Below are 19,392 nucleotides of genomic sequence, written 5' to 3' on the forward strand. Positions count from 1 at the left end.
AGATTGGAGGGGAAAAAAGTGGTAAAAAAAAAAACCAACTGTTAAGTAGCAGGTGGGCAATAAGAGCTTAAAGTTACAACACAATATCCCATCCTGATATTGCAATTAAGACTTTCTCGACAACCAACGTATGGACTTCCTGTGTGGTTCTCCATCTGCACTACATCTGAACAGCAGGCGCTTTAGAGAGTGGTGAATTCGGCGGGGAGAATCATTGGGATGAGAATTTGCCGGAGATCTCCTCCGCCTGTACCAGCCATTGTCTAAGGAGGGTGCACAATATCCTGCGCCGTCCAGCACATCACCTGCTCCGTTTGCTGCCCTCAGGAAGAAGATACAGGTCCATCCAGGCCAGAACCTGCAGACGGAGCCACAGCCTGGACCCCCAAGCAGTGAGGTTGTTTTATGGCCCTCGACACGACACGGTTTAGGTTGCATTTCCACTACAAAAAAAGTACCTACTCAACATGGGCGGGGTCTTCACGAGTGACCCTAACCAATAAACACTTTACCCTCTCTCTCACCACACACCAACCTCCCACAAACACCACCAATAAATCTAAAATTAAGGTAAAAAGGAGACAGTTATACATCATTTTTAACTAGTGGTGCAACTCAAAAACTGGTTCAAGTACTGAATTGACTTCCTGCTAAATGAAACGCACTGATAATGACTCCTGTTTTCATAATAATTTATTGAACAGATTTTCAGCATTGACCTTTCTTTGACCATTCCTGGTGCCTCATTCATCTTCCAATAACAGAATTCTATTCAGGTCAACAACAACGAAACGTTTTAACATAATGGAAAATATATAGAATAATCGTTTTTCTCCTAACTGTGCAGTATGATAATCTGTGTGTATAGCTTAAGAAACTAAGCAGCTGCAAATGTCAGCGAGAAGCATAAGGGGGTTAAAGGTGTTAGTCATGTGAAACTGGAGGCTCAGCAGAGCTATTTGTATGTACAGTGTGCATGTGCATGTGCATGTGTATGTGTGTGTATACAATGTTACTCCAGTCTGACTTGAGACTTGCTTGACTAACGCTGGTAAAAGACTCGACCTGACTTGGACTTGACTCTCATGACTTCGGGCTCGTTACTTGAAATGATTTATGGCATATTTACATTTTCTCAAATATTGAGGCATTACCATTTTTGAAACAGAAAACATTGGGTGCCTGAACCTGGCAACCGAGCCACAATGACACCACTACACACTTCAAATCCCACAATGGAAGGTAAGACAGGATGTCCGTTGGGTGCTACTTTAGGCTAATGCTAGTTAAGTCATGGTCGGTTAAAAGAAAATAGTGTCTGAGAACCAGTGGGGGGAAAGAGTAAAGAATTACAGAGTAAAGACTGAAAACTGTTTCTCTCGGTCGACTTTTGTTCCAGGATTTTTTGGGTGTGGCTTGATGACACGCAGAAGCTTAACTCCTCCTCAAAGCCTTTCATGATATACAAACCCCTGGTTAACCCATTCACTCATTGGTAACTGCACATGCGCACACACAAGTAGTTTGGTCCCCGAGCATTTTAGGTTAATATTATGTACAAACACAGCTGCTTGTCAGAGCACAGGATGTTGCTGAATTTGGCATGATTTAAAACCCCATCTTTAAAAAAAATAAGCTCCAATTTTAAACACAATTGCCAAGATGGTTAGTAACACATTCTCCTACCACTTTACACGCACTTTAGTAATCTACACAGACTTAAAACACCTGGTCTTTCTGGCATTACAATCAAAACTTTCCCTCAGTGAGAGAAGCAGAGGCACGACTGTGTTTTCTCATGAACGTCAGTATGAAATGTAAAGAAAAAATGCTGCTTTAATAAACTGCTCAGACCTGTACAATATTTATACAGTAAGATAAGTGTTCACGTAGCTTTTGTGTGCTTAAGCGTGGATGACCAGTGTGTGACAGAGGGAGGTTCATACAGCTGTGCCACGGTTTATCTCCAGATGAACTAATTTCTTCCCCGGCATCTCGCGTTCACTGCTGTTGTGGTTCTCTGGTGTTTTCTCACCTCCCTTTTCTTTCTTCTCATCACTGCTTCTGTTAGGAAGACACAACATTCTTTATGATCTACTGAATATCGCTGTGGTGTTTTAGTCTTTTTTTCTTTGGTTAGAGGTGGTGTCTTTTCAGTACTTCGTTTCTACATTTCTACAATTTGCCACCTGCCTTTTAAAGCAGTATTGAGTACCGAGCACCATAGACTGCATATTAAAAATGGACGTCATCTTCCAGTTTGTAAAGTGAAGCCAAGGAAGGAGGAGTGAAGTATCAGTTAGCCACAAGGGGGCGACTTTGCTGGTTGTGAAAAGAACTTGAAATCTCCAGTAAAAGGATCCTCTTCTTCTTCTCACTTGTTAATGAGTTCATGGTCTCAACTGCTTCAATAGAACATGATGAGAATTGTGTAAATTATACTTTAATTTCAAGGAAAATAGATGATAAAGTATGGGGCATTATGTGTGGACACCAGATGAACAGCTGGTATTGTCCAATAGGAGCCTGTTTGCAGGGGACATCTGTGAATTCACAGTCTCATAAAATTCCTCCTATAGGGGTCGCCACAGCAGATTATCTGCCTCTATCTTGCCCTCTCCCTAGTGTCCTCGGAGTTGTTTTTGCAGCCACATTTGATATGTTGTTTTACATGATGTGTTGTGAAAATGTTGTAACAAGTTGACTTCACTAGCAGAGAAGTTCTCTACTCTCTGCTGAGGGACAATATATTAAAAGTAGCTTTGGTGCAGCCATAAAGGTGCACATCGTCCAGGCTGTCAACTAAAAATAAATCCAAATAAAGACCACGGCCATTTTTATTGACAGTCTATGCCAAGCATCTTATAATTTTACATAACCGATCTCACTTCTTCTTGAAGAGTCTCTTGAACGAGCTCCTGAAGCCTCCTTTGTCCTGTTTCCGACTCCTCTCACTGAACGCTGAGTGGTTGATCTCCTCAGTCCCACTCCTCCACTTTGACTCGTCCCCCCAAGACTGGATCCCAGAGTCCTGTTGGGGCCAAAGGAAAGATTACAATTACTTCAAGTATAATCCGACTACATTTGGAGTCATTCATTCACGTTTAAATCTTGTTATTGGTTTAAAAAAGAGAGGGTTAAATATTTGGTGACACCCACAGTACTGAGCAGTCCATGAAGATCATCGCTCTGTTTGTCTGTGTCCACTCTGTTCCCCAGTGGACTGTGGACCTTACGGGATGGGGTTGGACACCGATTGCTGCCTTTACTGCCCTGGCGCTCCAGCTTAGCGTGACTGCCCAGTCCAGCTCTTTGGATGTGGTTTGACAGAGGTCCACTATCCAGTCCACTCACTGTGGTCTCCATCTGAAGGCCATTCAGGGACTAGACAGCAGAGCAGACATGTGTGATGACTTTTACACAGGTAAAACTTATTATCTTATTGCACATAAGCACATTAAACCTCACCTTGCTTTTACGCTGGCTGGCCTGAAGGGGGCGATGCTGATTGTGGCGCATCATGATAGCTTCGTCTGGGGACACACATCCTCGGTTGGGCAGTTTGCTGTAACCGCCGCCTCGACTTCCACCGTTACCAAAGACATTATGTGTGGACGACACACTCGCTTCCATTGCGTGACGTGATGCTGACGGGCCTTTGGGGCATTTGACGAAGGCAATATCAATGGAGGAATCTGAAGAGCCGGATGAGCACCGGTCAAACATAGAGACATCGTGGAGGGAGCCTCTGTCCTCCTCATAGAGGCTCTCCATCCCTGGAGGGTCTGGAGGGAGAAGGAACTCTCCAAGAGCATCAGCCAGAGCAGAACCAGGCTGAACCTGACGGAAGTCTGCAGGTCTGGAGGGAGGATGATGCTGGCATGACAACGACCTCTCAGATGCTTCACTCTCTGGGATTCTGACAAGACCTGTGAGACAAAGATTGGCTGACTGGTTAAATGACTAAATAGGTCTTCCTGTAACAGGCTGAACCAGAGTTCATCAAAGTGTAATACTATCAAGCAAATCCACAATATGACACTGTAGAAGCTAATGTGAGATCAGACCTGTTGGGTTATGGCTGCGTGAGTCCAGATCAGGACTGAAGAACGATAGGTGGGAGGGCCACTCGGTGTTGTAACAATGTGGTTTAGGATCCTGCTCCCAGTCCTGGAAACGGTGAGACTGCATCTGCTCCAGGAGGCGCTGTTTGCTGTGCTTCGCCTGGTTTGCATGTTCCCTGTTCCGAATAAATGATGCATATTCAAGCAGATTCATCAACCTTGTTGCCATTTACAGCAAATTAGTTCAAACCTAATGTATGTTAGAACAGATGCACAGTTAGTAAGTAAGTTGCTAATTCAAAATAAATTGAGTTGGATTCCCCCACATTAGCAGAAGAAGACTAACACAGAACTTGCTTCCTTCATCTGAAACCAGGATCTGTCAAGCAAAACTATCAGACCTGACAACATCTGTGTGTATACACCGGCAGCACAGTGGCAGGTGGGGACAAGAAGTGTTTATCCTGTCATACTGCTAGTTAACCAGGTTTTGTAAGTAGTTGGATTCATTTCTGATACTTTTCTAGGTGCTTCTTTGTGTTTTCAGTGTTTTCAGTCATATCCCATCCTGTTTGCAACCGTCTTGCTTTACTAGAGCAATGTTTCTGTTGCTGAGAAACACACAGAGAGATGTGTGGCACTGAAATACTTATAATCAGCAGCATGGGTCCTGATTTGAACATGATTCAAAAGTTATGCACGACAGTTTTAAAACTGTTAACTAGATTAACTATTGTGGCAGATTTGATTATTCTTTACTTTCTCAAACCGTCAAGAAAAATGTGATCATCGTTCAGAGGACGTGGCGGCTGTCTGGATGTTTTGCTGCCCCCTTGTGGCTACATTGATTGTTTCTTCACTGACTGAATGACCTGGATCATAAATACTTACAGCATGGCACTGCTGCATGGATACGGTGAGCCAATGTTGTTTGCTTTAATTCCACTCTCCACTGTTTTTAACAGCTGCTTCATGGTCGACCTGCAGGGGGCGCACAGCACAATGAGCAAACAGCTTTAATCAGTGCATTCATACCCGTGATAGGGCTGCAACGATTAATCGATTACTGAATGAATATTTTTTTTTAAATAATGAAAACATTTCAGATATTTCAGCTTCTTAAATGTGAATATTTTCTGGTTTCTTTGCTCCATATGACAAAGAAATCATTAAAACCGAATCTTTTTGGTTTGTGGACAAAACAAGACGTTTGAGAGCATCATCATTATCAGGTTTGGTCAACACAGATCAACATTTTTCAACATTTTCTGACATTTTACAGATCAAATAAATGATTCATCAAGAAAATAATCGACAGATTAATCAATTATGAAAAGTTGCAGCCGTAACCCATAATATAGTAATATAATAAAATATCCAGCCTACTCTAAAACTGACAATGTGTAACTACAGTTATTTTATTAGGGACAAAAGAACATTAGTAGCAAATGTTTCATCCTTAAATTCAGGCTTTGTGTGTGATTTTTACAAATAAACTCAAGATGTCTTTTTTTTTTCCAACCTCTTCTGTTATTGTTTTTTTTTGTCATGTGTTCATTTCTGACCTCGTCACCTCCTTCTGGTTGTGCAGCAGGAGCTCCTGGTTGTGTTGGAGGAGGTTGTGATATTGAGCTGTGAAAGACTGAAACTGCTGGATGCACACCAGCAGCAGGTAGTAATCTGGGTGCTCTGCCTCTGTCTGCCTCAGCAGCCCCTGCACACACACAACATATAACTCGTTGGATTAGCAGATTATGGCATTTTAAGGTGAAATCCAAGTCATTATATATGTATGTTGTATGTACCTGTAGCAGCAGCAGGTACTCTGGGATCCTCTGAACAGGCTGAAGCAGTAGAGTGTGGAGTGATGGTTTGGATTCGTCGCCCATGATGTCACTCTGACAACAGCAGAGAAGAGCGTGGATTGACCAATCAGGATTGAAGGACAAAAGTATGACTTCATTCATTCATACATTTATGTACAGCTGTCATATACACGTTAAAGATCCAGTGTGTAACATTTGTGTTTGTACAGCAGCACAAACAGCCAGAGAGTGTGTATTTTGAAGTGTGGAACCTCATCAGCTGATTGGTGACTAAAACCAGTGTGGACGAGGACATCCTTTCTGGTATGTGAAGGCCACCGTAGTTCCCTGACTCGCTTGGGAAAGGGAGGGGGGGCAGTTTTTAGCAAGTCTCACCATTAGATGTCACACATTTTTACACACCTGACCTTTAAGTGTAACCTTTTCCTGAGGATGGATTCAATATTTTTCAATCACAAGCCACAGTGTCCTGCCTTGAGCTTTGATGTCATGACATCATGTGTTCCCGTCTTGTGTTTTACCTCCAGGAGGGCAGACGATTTCATGGAGCTGGAGGCAAGCATGGTGACGACTGACAAACAGTCCGGGAGCTCCTTCAGGTAGGAAATGTAAAAGTCCAGGAAATCACTCTGTGGGTTAGAGACACAGAGTTAATGTACATGTGTGAGAGAGCAACCTTTTTATGACATGACAAAACATTTTTGTCTCTCTTCCACACTCTGCTGTGAGTGTGTAATAAGGTTAATTAGGTAGGTGTTCACACCAATTATTGCATTTCCTCCCATTTATTCATGACTAATCAACCACACAGTGGCTTTAACATAATATACTTATTAGCTGCACCGTAAAGTGACTTTCAGTTAAAGTTCATTTGCCACCAGCACCTTCCTGAGCACAGAATACATTAGAAAATGTCTATGGCATTTATTTATTTCAGTGTACTCAAGTGCACACAACACACATGTTTCATAAGAGCTATCCTTGTTCTTTAGTAGGAGTCACTTGTTTTTCACTGCATTTTCACTGCTCAGCTTGGTGCTACTAGAACTTGACATTTCATTTAATGTAGGTCACTGTAGGTCAATCATTCTGATTTATTCTGAAATAGTGAGTTGCAAGGCCACAAGTGTAGACCATATATAAAAATGGATATAGGGAGAAAAAAAAAGTACCAGTTAGCTGCCAGACTTCACTGGTTACAATAATAACTCAATTTAAATGTAAGTTTATAGGAAAATGAGCACTTGACAGCTAGGGTAAACAATTACCTGAGGACTTCATCGTCTCAATCACTAATTTCATCTTGTTCATTATCGTATGATTTTGTAAATCATGTTCCCATTTAGAGGAAAATAGATGATAAAGTATGGCACATGAGTGTGATTGACAGCTGCTATCGTCCAATAGGAGCCTCATGGTAGGTGATATTAATCTCCAGTTCCAAAAACTGTCATGGCGCTGGTCAAATGGTGAATTTCAAGGCTTTAAAACGGGAGTTGATTTTATAAACAGAAGACTTCATCCACAAATAAGATGGAGGTCCAGATCTTTAGAAATAGTTTGTTTCAAAATCAAGGTCAGTCCATGGTCATGTCCATGTTTATCACGTGGACAGAAATAAAAGTTAAAACACTTTACGATAGAAATGGAAAATCCATTTGAAATGCACATTGCCTGCAGCTAAAAGGTCAAATACATGCACTGTTCTTTGTACATGCACTGTATTGTTCCTTTGTAGTCCTATTATTACCTCTTTGCTTGTGAGCCTCATGAACACATCCCCCATAATGCCTTGCCATTGGCACTTGAGCACGCGTTCCTGGAGAGTGTGGAGGAGCTCGAGGTGCTGCTGGATCAGAAACCTCAGAGAGCTGGGGAATGGACTGAAGACGGACAGAAAGAGTTCATAAAGACGTGTGTTTTACAGCTTTTACAGATGTTTCAGTGAATTATTGTTAGTAATCTGACAATAAACGTCCTTCATGGCTCTGCTTTCACAAACCTGTTAAACTTTCTGACAGTTACTGTGAGATCTTATGTGACAGACATCTGGCAAGAGGTAAATCAAGTTAAAACAAATGCAATCATTTACAAAAAACGTTTGACCCAGTTTAACAGTTGTACTTTTTTAGCAGCACCTTTGCTCATTGGGACCACGTGTGCTGAAGCAGAGATGTGATTGTATTAGGGTCCTTTAAAAAGAGTATCTTCTCTGTTTCCCTGGTGTTTATAACCTGCTTTTATTTGATTTGTTCATTTCCTGTTCTCCCCTATTTAGACGCTCTCAAATTAGATCAGTGGCAGCTCCTGAAATAAACTCCAAGTGTTGACATGTGTGCATGTAAGAGACAGATGGACAAAGAGAGAACTTCTGCAATGTCTGGTTTATTCTGTGTTTCCACAGGGCATGTTTACCTTCTTATAGACCTCAATAAAGTTTGGATTTCTCCTTTATGAGTTATCTTCGTGTCAGCTGTTAGATCATTTCTGTCTCTATTTTTGATCTAGTCTATATAAATGTACATTTTTAACACATTTTTGTGTTTAGTCATGTGGTGAGCTCATAGTCGTACCGTTTGTCTTTGGATGGCAGCGCCTCTGATCCATTGAAGGAGATGTTGGCCTTCAGCAACAGAGACAAGTGGGAGACATAAACTCGCTCTGACTCCAGCAGCTCCAGAGCTGCTCTCTGCCTCTTATCTGCACAAACACACACAAACACAAACACACACACACAGCTCAGTGGTTAAATCAGTCATCACAATGCCTCTGAGCAAGGTACCAACCCCCATTGCTGCCCAGGAGCTGCTTCATTCTAGGAAGTATCCTAGTAGAGGATGGGTTAAATTCAGAGAAAGAATTTCCCTAAGGCGATTAATAACGTATGAGAAAAACAAAATGTTTCCTCTTATTCTGAATAATTTGTTTTCTTCTTTAACTCCAGTAGTCATCAGACACGTTGTTGTACTGGCCTGATAATTGAAGACTGATAATGGCAGTTTGCAACTTAAAGGGGATGTATTATGCAAAATAAACTTTTTAATCATTTTAATACTTATATTTGGGACTCTAGAGGCCCTACCAGTCGCTAAAGTGTGGAAAAAGAATACTCAGTCCTTTTTTAGTGGCCCCCCTTAGTGTAAGTGTAAGTGACTACACCAAAAATCATAATTTTGTCCTACGTACATTTATTTGTCCAGTGTGTAATTAATTTATTTGTTTAAATCTAATGTTTAAACTTAGACAAGTGTGTCAGGGAACTACGGTGGCCTTTACGGACCAAAATAGATGGCATTCTACTTTGTTTGTGAAGACAGCTTCTGCTTCAAAATGCACAACACAAGCCTGACTGGTGGGTCCAGTTAGGTTTGTGTTCTGCATTGCTGCTGAAGAAACAAGATGGGGGGGGGGGGGGGGGGGGGGGTTATTCTAAGGCTATGAAAAGCCCAAACAAATCTATATTTTAAAGCAATTATACACTTACACAAACATGGTCATGGGTATTTCTGCCAATAAACCCTCCTAAATGTTACACACTGGACCTTTAATGGTAAGCTAGTAAGATAATGGTAGCCTTATATTTATATATTCTGTGTGTGTTAGTGTTTGACATGAGAGTGACAGTCAGTGTATGTTAAAAGTCTGATTTTAGTTACACTAAGGCAATAATTTGGTTTCCTTAATGTCATTTGAACACGTTAGTCCAACTAAAATCGAGCTAGTCTTAGACAGACTAACATACCTGGATAATGCAATTCATAGTCTGATTACTCCTGCATGTATACGCTTAGTCGGACTGGAGTCAGTCAAACAACGAGATGGCGTCGCTGAGGACGAAAGCTAGAGAAGATCCACTGACAAAGAGACTTTAGCACCACAGCACGATCCGTCTCACCGTCCATCTCACTGTTTGTTTTTCTGTGACATAAAGGTCAACATGAAACTGATTCAATACACACTAGCTTACAGAGAGATACAGACGAGTCAGACGTACACAGCCAATAAATAGATTTTCTCCTCCGCATGTATGCTCGGGCTCGGCAACTTGTCTGATTGCCTGACTCAGTTGGACTACGGCCTTAGCTCGATTGCACGGCACATGTAAACGTACTGACTGATATTGTTTTTCTTCCTCTTGTCAAGACAGCAAATGCATCACATGTGTATAAACTGAGATATCTAGTGTTGCAGCAATGGTAGCAGCAAAATCAGCATCACGTGTAGCAGCCGCAGTAGCAGTAGTGTGATACCAAATGGCAGTTAGTGACATAAGCATGTAGATAATGTAGTGGGTTTGTTACTGTTTTCAGTCTGGCTGCTGAGAGTGTCCACGTCGTCTCTGCTGCACTTCCTCTCTCCCCATGTTGGAGACATGGACAGACAACCTCTCTGCTGCAGCTGAGACTCCTGCTCAAAGGTAGACGCTGCAACACAAACACCCACGGAGAACACAGTTATATAATATTGACATGTACACATCTCAAAGGTCCAGGGTGTAAGAATTAGTGACATTAAATGGTATAGTAACAGCGCAAGATGGCAGTCTTCATAAAGCAAGGCCCTTGCTATGGAAACTAAACAACATTACAAGTGATTACACACTTTTACAAACATGGGTAGTACATTTAATTTCTGCAAAACAAACAAGGCTCCACATCAGACTGGATGTTAAGAGCAATGCTGCACCTGTTCCAAATTTCAACTAGCCCACGTTCACTTGTTCCTTTTTTGAAAAATAAATAGACTGCTGTTGTTTGTTTGTTTTTTTTATATCACAGTTTCAATAAAGTATTAAAATTCATACTTTTAAAGTGAAAATCACACGTGGATGAATGAACCACTTTTTACGAACTCCTGTTGGTAATTAAAATATGCAAAATAGTTGATATTGTTTGCAGTCACACCATCCAAATAGTGTAACCACTACACCATGTTCACTTCTTTATCACACTTAAACCTATGAAAACAACTTATGTTAAACACAACTTCTATTATTGTAAGGAATTCCGACACTTCATTTATTTGTTATTGTTAATCCTCATTTATATAATGTAATTCATATACCTACATTTAATCCATTTCCCAGATTGGTTAATCATAATAGCATAGTTATCATCATAGTTGTGTATTTTCTTCACATGGGCATTATTATTTGATTTGTATATTAAATAAATGCTTATGTAAACCTCATCCCTAATAAACAAATCACGTCATAACACAGCCTTCAGTTCATGACACACCCAGCTCATTCAGACAGAAAATCATTCTTAAGTTGTAAGTAATGGGATGTAATTCACTTACATTTGAAGGTTATTTGCTAACAAACAGGCAGCCACATTTGGAATCTTATGTCATCAGTCAGAAAAAATCACACAGATTCTCAGATGAATTCTGCTTTTTCTATGCTTTATATCTTTAGCACACGTTAGTATATGGCTGGTCTGACAACTGCAGCCTGGTCCTTGTGGACAAAAAGGTTCAATCCTGGCTTTCTGTTACTGAACACACCCTGTGTAAATTAAGTGTTACAGAAGAGATTATGATGATTATGATACAGAAACTGCAGGAACAGACTCACTCTGTGTAAATGTGTTGCCTCGCTGTGGTGATGACCCACTATGTGGCAGACTGGAGAACAGGTGATGAATAACACTGAGCTCTGATTGGCTGGGCACACAGATCTGTTCGTCCCCTGAAGCCATCAGCACGTCTGCCTTGGAATGATTTCTACCATTGGACCAACAAGTTCAGTCAAAGGAGAAGCAGAAAGTTACACACAAATATAATGTCTTTCACATTCAGTACTTTGCTGCTCAAAGGCCCTTAAATGGTATTAGTGGTTATTGTAGTGATTACTATAGGTCAGCCTTGTGCCCAATTTGAAATATTAAAATCCTCTGAGGTCCAAACCTGAACCTTGAATTACAACTCTGATCAAAACTCATGACTAGGATCAATAATTCACATGTACATATATATGTACTATATATATAATTGCTTTCATGTGAAAATGGGAATACAAACATTCCGATTAATAATCAGTCCCCTTCACTTTAGTGTGATAGACCTGCACTGTGTAAACACACTGAGAGATATAACCCATTTAACTTAATAACATATTTCTCTGTTTAACAAGTGCTTGTTCTTTGCTAAGAAGATTAAAAGCACAACTGGTTATTGTGAAAATACACATAGATTTTTATATTTGATGATTTGATTTATTGTAAGATACGATAAGATGTTTAATGCTAATAATAAGTCACTTTCAGACGGTTCAAAAAAGGTTCCCTCAAGACATGGAAGCAAATTTGATTTCAGTTCAAGTTTATTATCAAATATCAATTTAAAAATGTGTACGTCACTTTTTTAAAAAAAGTGATTTGTAATGCTGTGTTTGAGGGATATAACTACATTTTTAAGTATGTGACTATTACTATTGTGCTGCTACTACTACTACTACTACTACTAATAATAATGATAATAACAATAATAATAATAATAAACTAGTTTCTTCAACTTACATTCAGGATCGTTATCGCATGATTTGAAACCTTTTCATTTTGGTAACCTTTTGTCCATATTTTCCAGGACTTTGTAACATAGATAATCAAAAAAAGCATTTTAGTAAATTAAAAATAAATGTGTATATGTCTCTGTCTGTGTGTCCTTACTTCTGTATATGTAAACATACAGTATGTGCGTGCGTGTGTGAGTGTTTCAATCATACCTCTGTTGAAGAGAGATGATGTCATTGGTGTTTTCCGCCTGTAGCTGTAGCTCCATCCTCCTCTGAATCTCTTTCTGTTTGCTGGATACATCTTTGATTTCATGCAAAGCCACGTTCAGCTCCTCCTGCAAATATATGACACCAAGGAGCTGCATAAGTGTTAAATCAATGCTATCAATCAAAAATTCTCCCATGAAGAAAAGATCTGGCACAAATCCAGAGGCAACTGTGCAGAGGCTTAATGTGAAAGTTAAATTATGAATAAGTCACTTCTTTGTAAGATGGCGTGTGTGTATGTGTGTGTTTACCTATAAATCTAATAAGGAAGCATACATTCCACGGCCTTACATTAACCTCTGCACCTCTCTGTGAAGACTCTCTGCTGTGTGTGTATGTTTTTTTTTACTGTGCAGCATCTCCAGCACCTTGAAGGTGTTGAGCGAGTTCTTGAGGCCCATGATCTTATCATCCACATCGGTCTGATGGGCCTGAATCTTCTCCTCCAGGCCTTGGTCCCTGTGACGCAGCTCGCAGAGCTCTGTCAGAGCAGAGTGGAGCCCCTCGCGCAGCTCAGCCACCAGGCCCTGCAGCTGCATCACGACAGGAGAACATAATGTTCAGCTTCAAAGAGACACGTATATGAATAAGGAGATAAATGGTGTATTTAGAGTTTATATTTAAGTCCATACTGAGCATGAAAGAAGTTCAGCTGTTTGCGTCATTCTGAGCCTTTGAGTTAATAAGTTTATTATTATTTTTTTTGCTTCAGGGTTGTTGTTGTAGTACTTTTAAATGCAATTTTTACAGTCGTAATTTAATGATTTATTTGAAGGCAACATATAAAGTATTGGATTAATCTAAAAGGCTATTTGGAGATACTTTATTTTGTATCCTGTGTAGTTTCAGTATATTCTCATTATTTTTTATTCTGGTGGTATTTTAATGGTCTCATTAATTCCTTATCTGTATTGGTTTTTTCTCTCTCTTTGTTCTAGTAGCTTGTACTATTATTAACATCTCGTAATAACGTCCTCTTTTCTGTCTTTTTGGTCGATGAATATCTGTAGTAGCTTAGTTCTGGTTCTGGTGATCTTCATTTGGATCCTTTTCTGTGCAGAATTTGGAGAGAATTCACTTGTTTGACATGAATCATTTCCTAATGATAATAATATATATACATATATATATATATATATATGTTACCTGCCTTCCTTTTCTCTGCCATTCCACTCTTTCCCTTTCCACATTCATAGCTGATTGAATTTATTCAGCGGGGATAAGTGAATCAGCTCATGGGAACATAACATGGGTCGAGTGGCTCTCTCATGCCCTATCGTCCTCCATCTCTCTTGCTCGCTTCTCCTCAGTCATGTGAAAGGCATCATGCAAGAGACTGAATCGAGCGTCTGTTCTGTTTTGCCTTCTGCCCTTCTTCCGGTCTAATGTGATAATGATCAGCAGTTGTCAGTGCCACTGTATGCCCGTTCACCGTGGAGCTGTGGATCAGCTTACAGATGTTGTGATGTGCGATTAAATCAGTTGTAACGGTATAACCTACATTGTGGTCAACACACCAATTCAGGGATGAGGATGAGAGCGTTGTTCTTTAAATGTCACTACTGGCAAAAGTCAGTTTGTTTCATTCTTGCTGCTCGGCTCTTCTGTGTCTTGCTGTGATGTGTTAATAAATGATCTTGTTCAAATGTCATGAGACCCAGGAAACAATAAAACGAGCGTTCACACACTCTATTTCCACACCGCGTGCAGTGTGATCAAAGCGAATGCCGTTTCACCACTTTCCTCATGGTTTTACCCTCAAGCTGAGGAGATTTATTAGAGAATTAGTTGGAATTACAAGTGTTTAGAGCAGTGGACACAGTACAAAACATGTAATCTAGATATGAAAGCAAATTTGATTTCAGTTCAAGTCTATTATAATATCAATTTAAAAATGTGTACCTCACTTTAATTTTTTTTAAAGTGCTTAATAACTGTTTATTGTTGTATAGATTAGGGACTACATTGATGGGAATTAAAGTATCTGGTAACACCTTACATTACAGTACGGTGACAACATTTTAAATGGGGTAATATTATGTTATATTATTTTATTTATGGAGACATTTCTAGCTTGGTAATAACAATAGTAATTGTGTGATATTAAGAAGATAATATTAGAATAGTACCATGTCATTTCCAAAATAATATTTGGGTAATAGCTTGGTATTATTTAAAAATGGCGGGAAAAAAATTAGTGTAATACCTTCACACAAAATGTTTGTTATTCAGATTTGATAATTAGTATTGTTATTGTTGGCTATTTACCAGGCTATTAATGTATTATTACGATAATACCACTTCCTGCTTTTTGTTATTATACTCTAATATACTGTATTTCCAAATATTTGCTGAGTAACACGGCGGAGTCTCTCTGTTTTTACAGCATCCACAGCCCTCTTAGTTCAACACAGTAAGACCAAGTAATATGTAATTTACACTATTGTTGCTGCTGCTGCTGTTGTTGTCATTGTTGTCGTCATTGTTGTTGGTTTAGTCAGTTTCTTCCCCAAAATGCTTCTGTAAATGCATTTTGACCTTTCTGTGATTCACAATGACATTGTATTTACTGGTGTTAAAACGTTTACCTATGAGGAATTGAAAAGAAGCAGTTGGTTAATAGTAGGTTAATAATAAAAGAGAGCACAGTGGTTTTTGTACAGCGACACACAAACGTTCAAAATGAAGGAATACAACATTAGGTTTCCATGTAGAAACATTTACTGACAAACGGAGGGAGGTTTGACTGACAGGGGTCATGTTAGGAAAGTCCAGGTCAACATGGTAAAATGTTGATGGAGTTGATTATACCTGAGTGATCTCCAGGTTAGCCTCGTCCACAGTTTCTTCTTTATCTAAATAAAAAAAAAAAAAATTGATTGATTAACCAAGCATGGAGGGAAAATAATAATAATAATAATAATGATAATAATTGTCCACATGCTGAGAAGATGTAAGCTCCTCTTATGTTTTCTATCCTGTTGACTCATAAAATGTGATGTAAAGTCTTGGCAGAGAGATAACACAAATGATCATAATGTGTGGGCTTTCTTTTAAAATCACTGGATCATTTTTTATCAACCTTTAGTCCAAAATTAGTGGCACGGGTGCTTTGCAGTAAAAGGTTCTCAGTTTGAATCCCAGTTCATCCAAAGTGAACATGTTCATGTTCTCCACGTAATCTGACTTCCTGCCACAGCCCAAAACATACAAAGTTTAGAGTTTATTATTTGGACTCTTAATTGTCAGTAGCAGTGAATGTGAGTGTGAATGGTTGTTTGAAGACATGGCTCCAGCTTCCACCTCAACCATCAAATGATAAGAGGGATGGATGGATGGATGGATGGACGGATGGATGGATAGACAGATGTCAGCAGGGTAGTGTTTGGATGGAAGGGTTGATGAGTGTTATTGGCTATTGCCGATCTGAGGTGTAAATCCATACAGTACATTGTACATGTGCTGTACAGTGAGTTCATTTTTCATTATTTGGTCAAACCTCTCTGCGATGGACGGTGTTTCATGTCTGCATGTGATGTGTCAGAGATAAACACATTTGCACCAGTGCTCATGACAGTTATTTTATGCCTCCAAGGTCATGGATGAGACTGCGAGTGTGAAGAACAGTCATGTGAACGTGCTACACGTGCCATTTTCTCTCAGAGGACAGAGTCATCAAAATCCCCTTCAACCACTTGAAAGATTTTCTGTAAACAGAAGTGACTCCTCATGGAACCACATACACTGTTCTAAGTTCTAAGGATTGTCGCCTGGCGGTGCCAACACCTCGCACTAGACTATCCAGATTCTTTTCGTGAGTCGCTCCACGTTGGTGGAATGACCTACCGAGTTCTACCAGAACGTCCCTGTGTATCTGGAAGGATCTTGAAACCCCAGCTCTTCCAAGAGCATCTTCTATCCTAGCACCTTCCTTTACCCCCCTCCCTTGTACTATCTCCTTCTGCACTTCTGCAGGATCCACTTCTCTCACCCTCTGTCAGTCCACTGTTCCTATCTAGTGGATTTCTTTCCAAGACTTCTTCTATGTAGCTTATTCCTCTGTTGTAAGTCACTTTGGATAAAAAATGCTTACATGTAAATGTTAAGACCTGCAGTTTTCAGGGACTAGTGGAAGAAAATCACCCACAAGGAAACTAGTGAAAGCACTCGGAAAGAGCGATTCACCATTTCTTCCTTGGGCAGCAACCTACATCCCCAATATAATTTCTTGATCTCTTGATACTTTTTTAGTTATGCTGCAAACAGACAAACAGACAAACAAACAAAGCAGCCAACGTCTTTAATATAGGTAATAAAATTCATGGTAAATGATTCTTTTATATAAAGTTCATTTGATTAAGTGCTGCACAGTTAAATGCTTGAAAAAAAAAAAAGAAGCACAATGCGTGTGTTTGTTGTGGAAATGTCACCGTTCAGAGCTGTTGTCAACTGTACTGACGGTCGTCCGTAGAGAGGGTCCTCCGAAATATGTAGCTATTTATCATATATTATCATGCATAATTGTCAGGGCCCTTAGGGACAATGTTCCACGTCTGTACTGTATAACATGTCCTAAATGTGAAAGAGCAAAGGAAGTAATATACAGCCTCAAACAAAGGAGGCTTTCTTCTGTGATCAGGTCAAACAGTGCGACAAGTTTCCTCAAATTACTTTTTGTCCGTTATCCTCAGTAGTTTGAGGCAACATATCATTACCCCAGTAATAATTAGTTCAGTATCTGTCAAACTCTATTTTCTTAAGCATGCTTTTTCTAGACTGCTGCTGCTCAGCAGATCAAATCTCCTTTTATCTGCAAACACAGATGTTTTCAATCACTTGTGTTGTGATGTAACACAAATTAATTAATTCTGCTGATTCAAGTTCAGGAACAAGATAAACAGATGACGGGTCATGTCTACAATGACAGCGTGACTGTGCAGTGCGTGACCTGATCAAATTATATTTTCCATTCAACAATAAGGAAACACTCGTGATTTCAGGCCAGGATCACAATCATAAGCATCCAGAATTTGAAGATAAGTTTCTGGGAATTTGTGCCTATTAGCCTTTTAGTGCATCGTCACCTGATGCAACCATGTTCCAGCTTCTCTGCATCTGTGGGCTGCTCGACCGCAAAAAACAAACCCAGAAAAACCAAAAAATGTCTTACCTGTGTCTCAAACCAAAGTGAAACCCTTTATAACGGTTCCTCTAAGTTCCTCTGCGAAACCTCTCAGCAAAAGACACAGGCAAACATTTTTGACACCTGTTTTACCTTCAGACACATCCTCTGTCTTTTCCTCATGCCTGCCATTCTCCATGTTTAGGTCGGGTCGGGTCACAGCTGTCCACTTCTTAAGTCCTTATCCCAGTCGAGATGACTACTGTCTGTCTCCTTTCCTGCGAACAACCCTCTGATCACTCACTTTCTCTGCTCTGAAGCATGTGAGTCCTGTGATTTCCCTTTTACACAAAAAGACCCTTGTCTTCAGAGAGCAGACGGACACAAGGGAAAGATTAGGAGGAGGGAGAGAAAGTGTGTGTGAGAGAGAGAGAGAGAGGAATAGAGGAACAGAGAGGGAGATGTGATCATCATGTAGACACAAAGTGAAGCTCACTCACTTAAATGGCAGGCTGTTAATGAGGTGATGGGCACAGCAGCTCTGATGTTTACTCTGCTGTTTACCTGATTTACTTCTACACTCATGCATCAGTTAGGTTCTTCACTTCCTTCACACCTATGTTTAATGCATCATTCTCAGATGTTGGGGCCCTGTCATATCATTACCAAGAATTCTTTTTCCAGCATGTGAAATTATCTTTAGGAACATAGAGGAAGGACAGTTTATGACACTGCCTGACTAATACATGGTGTGAACATGGAACATGTGTGTCCGTGTGTGTGTGTGAACAATAGTTTATTGTCATATAGGCAGAGTTGAAAGTCAAAATAAATAGATAAATATAATAATAATGATGATAATAATAATAATAATAATAATAATAATAATAATAATGATAATAACAATAAATAGTTAAATAGATAAATAGTTAAAAGTAATAAAAGAACACACAATAAGGGCAGTGTAACTACAAATGCAATAGAAAATAAAATAGACATCTGTTATATACAATGAATTATGAGTATCTGATAATACCATGAAATACCATGTGCAGACAAAGAAAGGAACATTAGCTGTGTATGTTGTGCAAACTGTGCAAATTGAAGTAGGTGTGCAAAAGAAACTTAATGTGGAACTCCTATCAGCAGTTTAGGAGTCTGATGGCAGTGGGAAAGGAGGTGTTCTTGAATGTGTCTGGGAGCCTGGGACTCTGGGAGTGCATGTTACGGATGCTTTGGACATCGTCTAAATCTGTAGTTTCATGTGAGCGTGTGAGTGGTCAATTACAGTAACATTACTGTCCATTTCCCATCTGCAACAAAAACAAAACTCTAATGGGTTCAGGAGTGTGTGTGCGTGTATGTGTGTGCGTGTGTGGCAAAGGTTATAGTAAACCCATGGTTGTGATATCATTCTGGCCTTTTTAGCGTCAATACTTGACTGTATAATGCCTTGTAGAAATCCACATGCTTAAAGCTGTAGTGTGTTACTTTAGGTTATGTTTTTTGCTGTCATTAATGCGTTATTCTTCCTCTTTTTGGTCTCTGTGAACAGAAATGAGGAAACATTATTTGTATGCTGCATCTTTCAACTGA

At 39.7% G+C, this 19,392-nt stretch overlaps 1 protein-coding gene across 1 annotated transcript; it reads right to left on the reverse strand.

The window, feature by feature from the left end:
- Positions 1 to 1,655: 1,655 nt before the first annotated feature.
- arhgef33 (Rho guanine nucleotide exchange factor (GEF) 33) lies at positions 1,656 to 18,156 on the reverse strand. Its single transcript, XM_058650863.1, has 17 exons — positions 17,950 to 18,156; positions 15,486 to 15,529; positions 13,043 to 13,207; positions 12,618 to 12,742; positions 11,469 to 11,617; positions 10,192 to 10,314; positions 8,464 to 8,590; positions 7,641 to 7,773; positions 6,412 to 6,519; positions 5,870 to 5,962; positions 5,630 to 5,778; positions 4,956 to 5,045; positions 4,068 to 4,240; positions 3,469 to 3,929; positions 3,160 to 3,384; positions 2,889 to 3,031; positions 1,656 to 2,064 (listed from the first exon to the last, which is right to left on the reverse strand). The coding sequence occupies exons 1-17, from the start codon at positions 17,993 to 17,995 to the stop codon at positions 1,941 to 1,943; spliced, it is 2,478 nt and encodes an 825-aa protein (XP_058506846.1). The 5' UTR covers positions 17,996 to 18,156; the 3' UTR covers positions 1,656 to 1,940.
- Positions 18,157 to 19,392: the final 1,236 nt, after the last annotated feature.

This window comes from Solea solea, chromosome 15 (assembly GCF_958295425.1).
Source record: "Solea solea chromosome 15, fSolSol10.1, whole genome shotgun sequence".
NCBI classification, from domain to species: domain Eukaryota; kingdom Metazoa; phylum Chordata; class Actinopteri; order Pleuronectiformes; family Soleidae; genus Solea; species Solea solea.

Excerpts from the sequence above, each read along its gene's own strand:
- arhgef33 (XM_058650863.1), bottom strand. The coding sequence starts at position 17,995 with ATGGAGAATGGCAGGCATGAGGAAAAGACAGAGGATGTGTCTGAAG. Across the intron at positions 5,046-5,629 it reads AACCAGAAGGAGGTGACGAG|GTCGACCATGAAGCAGCTGT; the intron begins GTCAGAAATGAA and ends CGCCCCCTGCAG. Across the intron at positions 3,385-3,468 it reads CCAGCCAGCGTAAAAGCAAG|TCCCTGAATGGCCTTCAGAT; the intron begins GTGAGGTTTAAT and ends TCTGCTGTCTAG.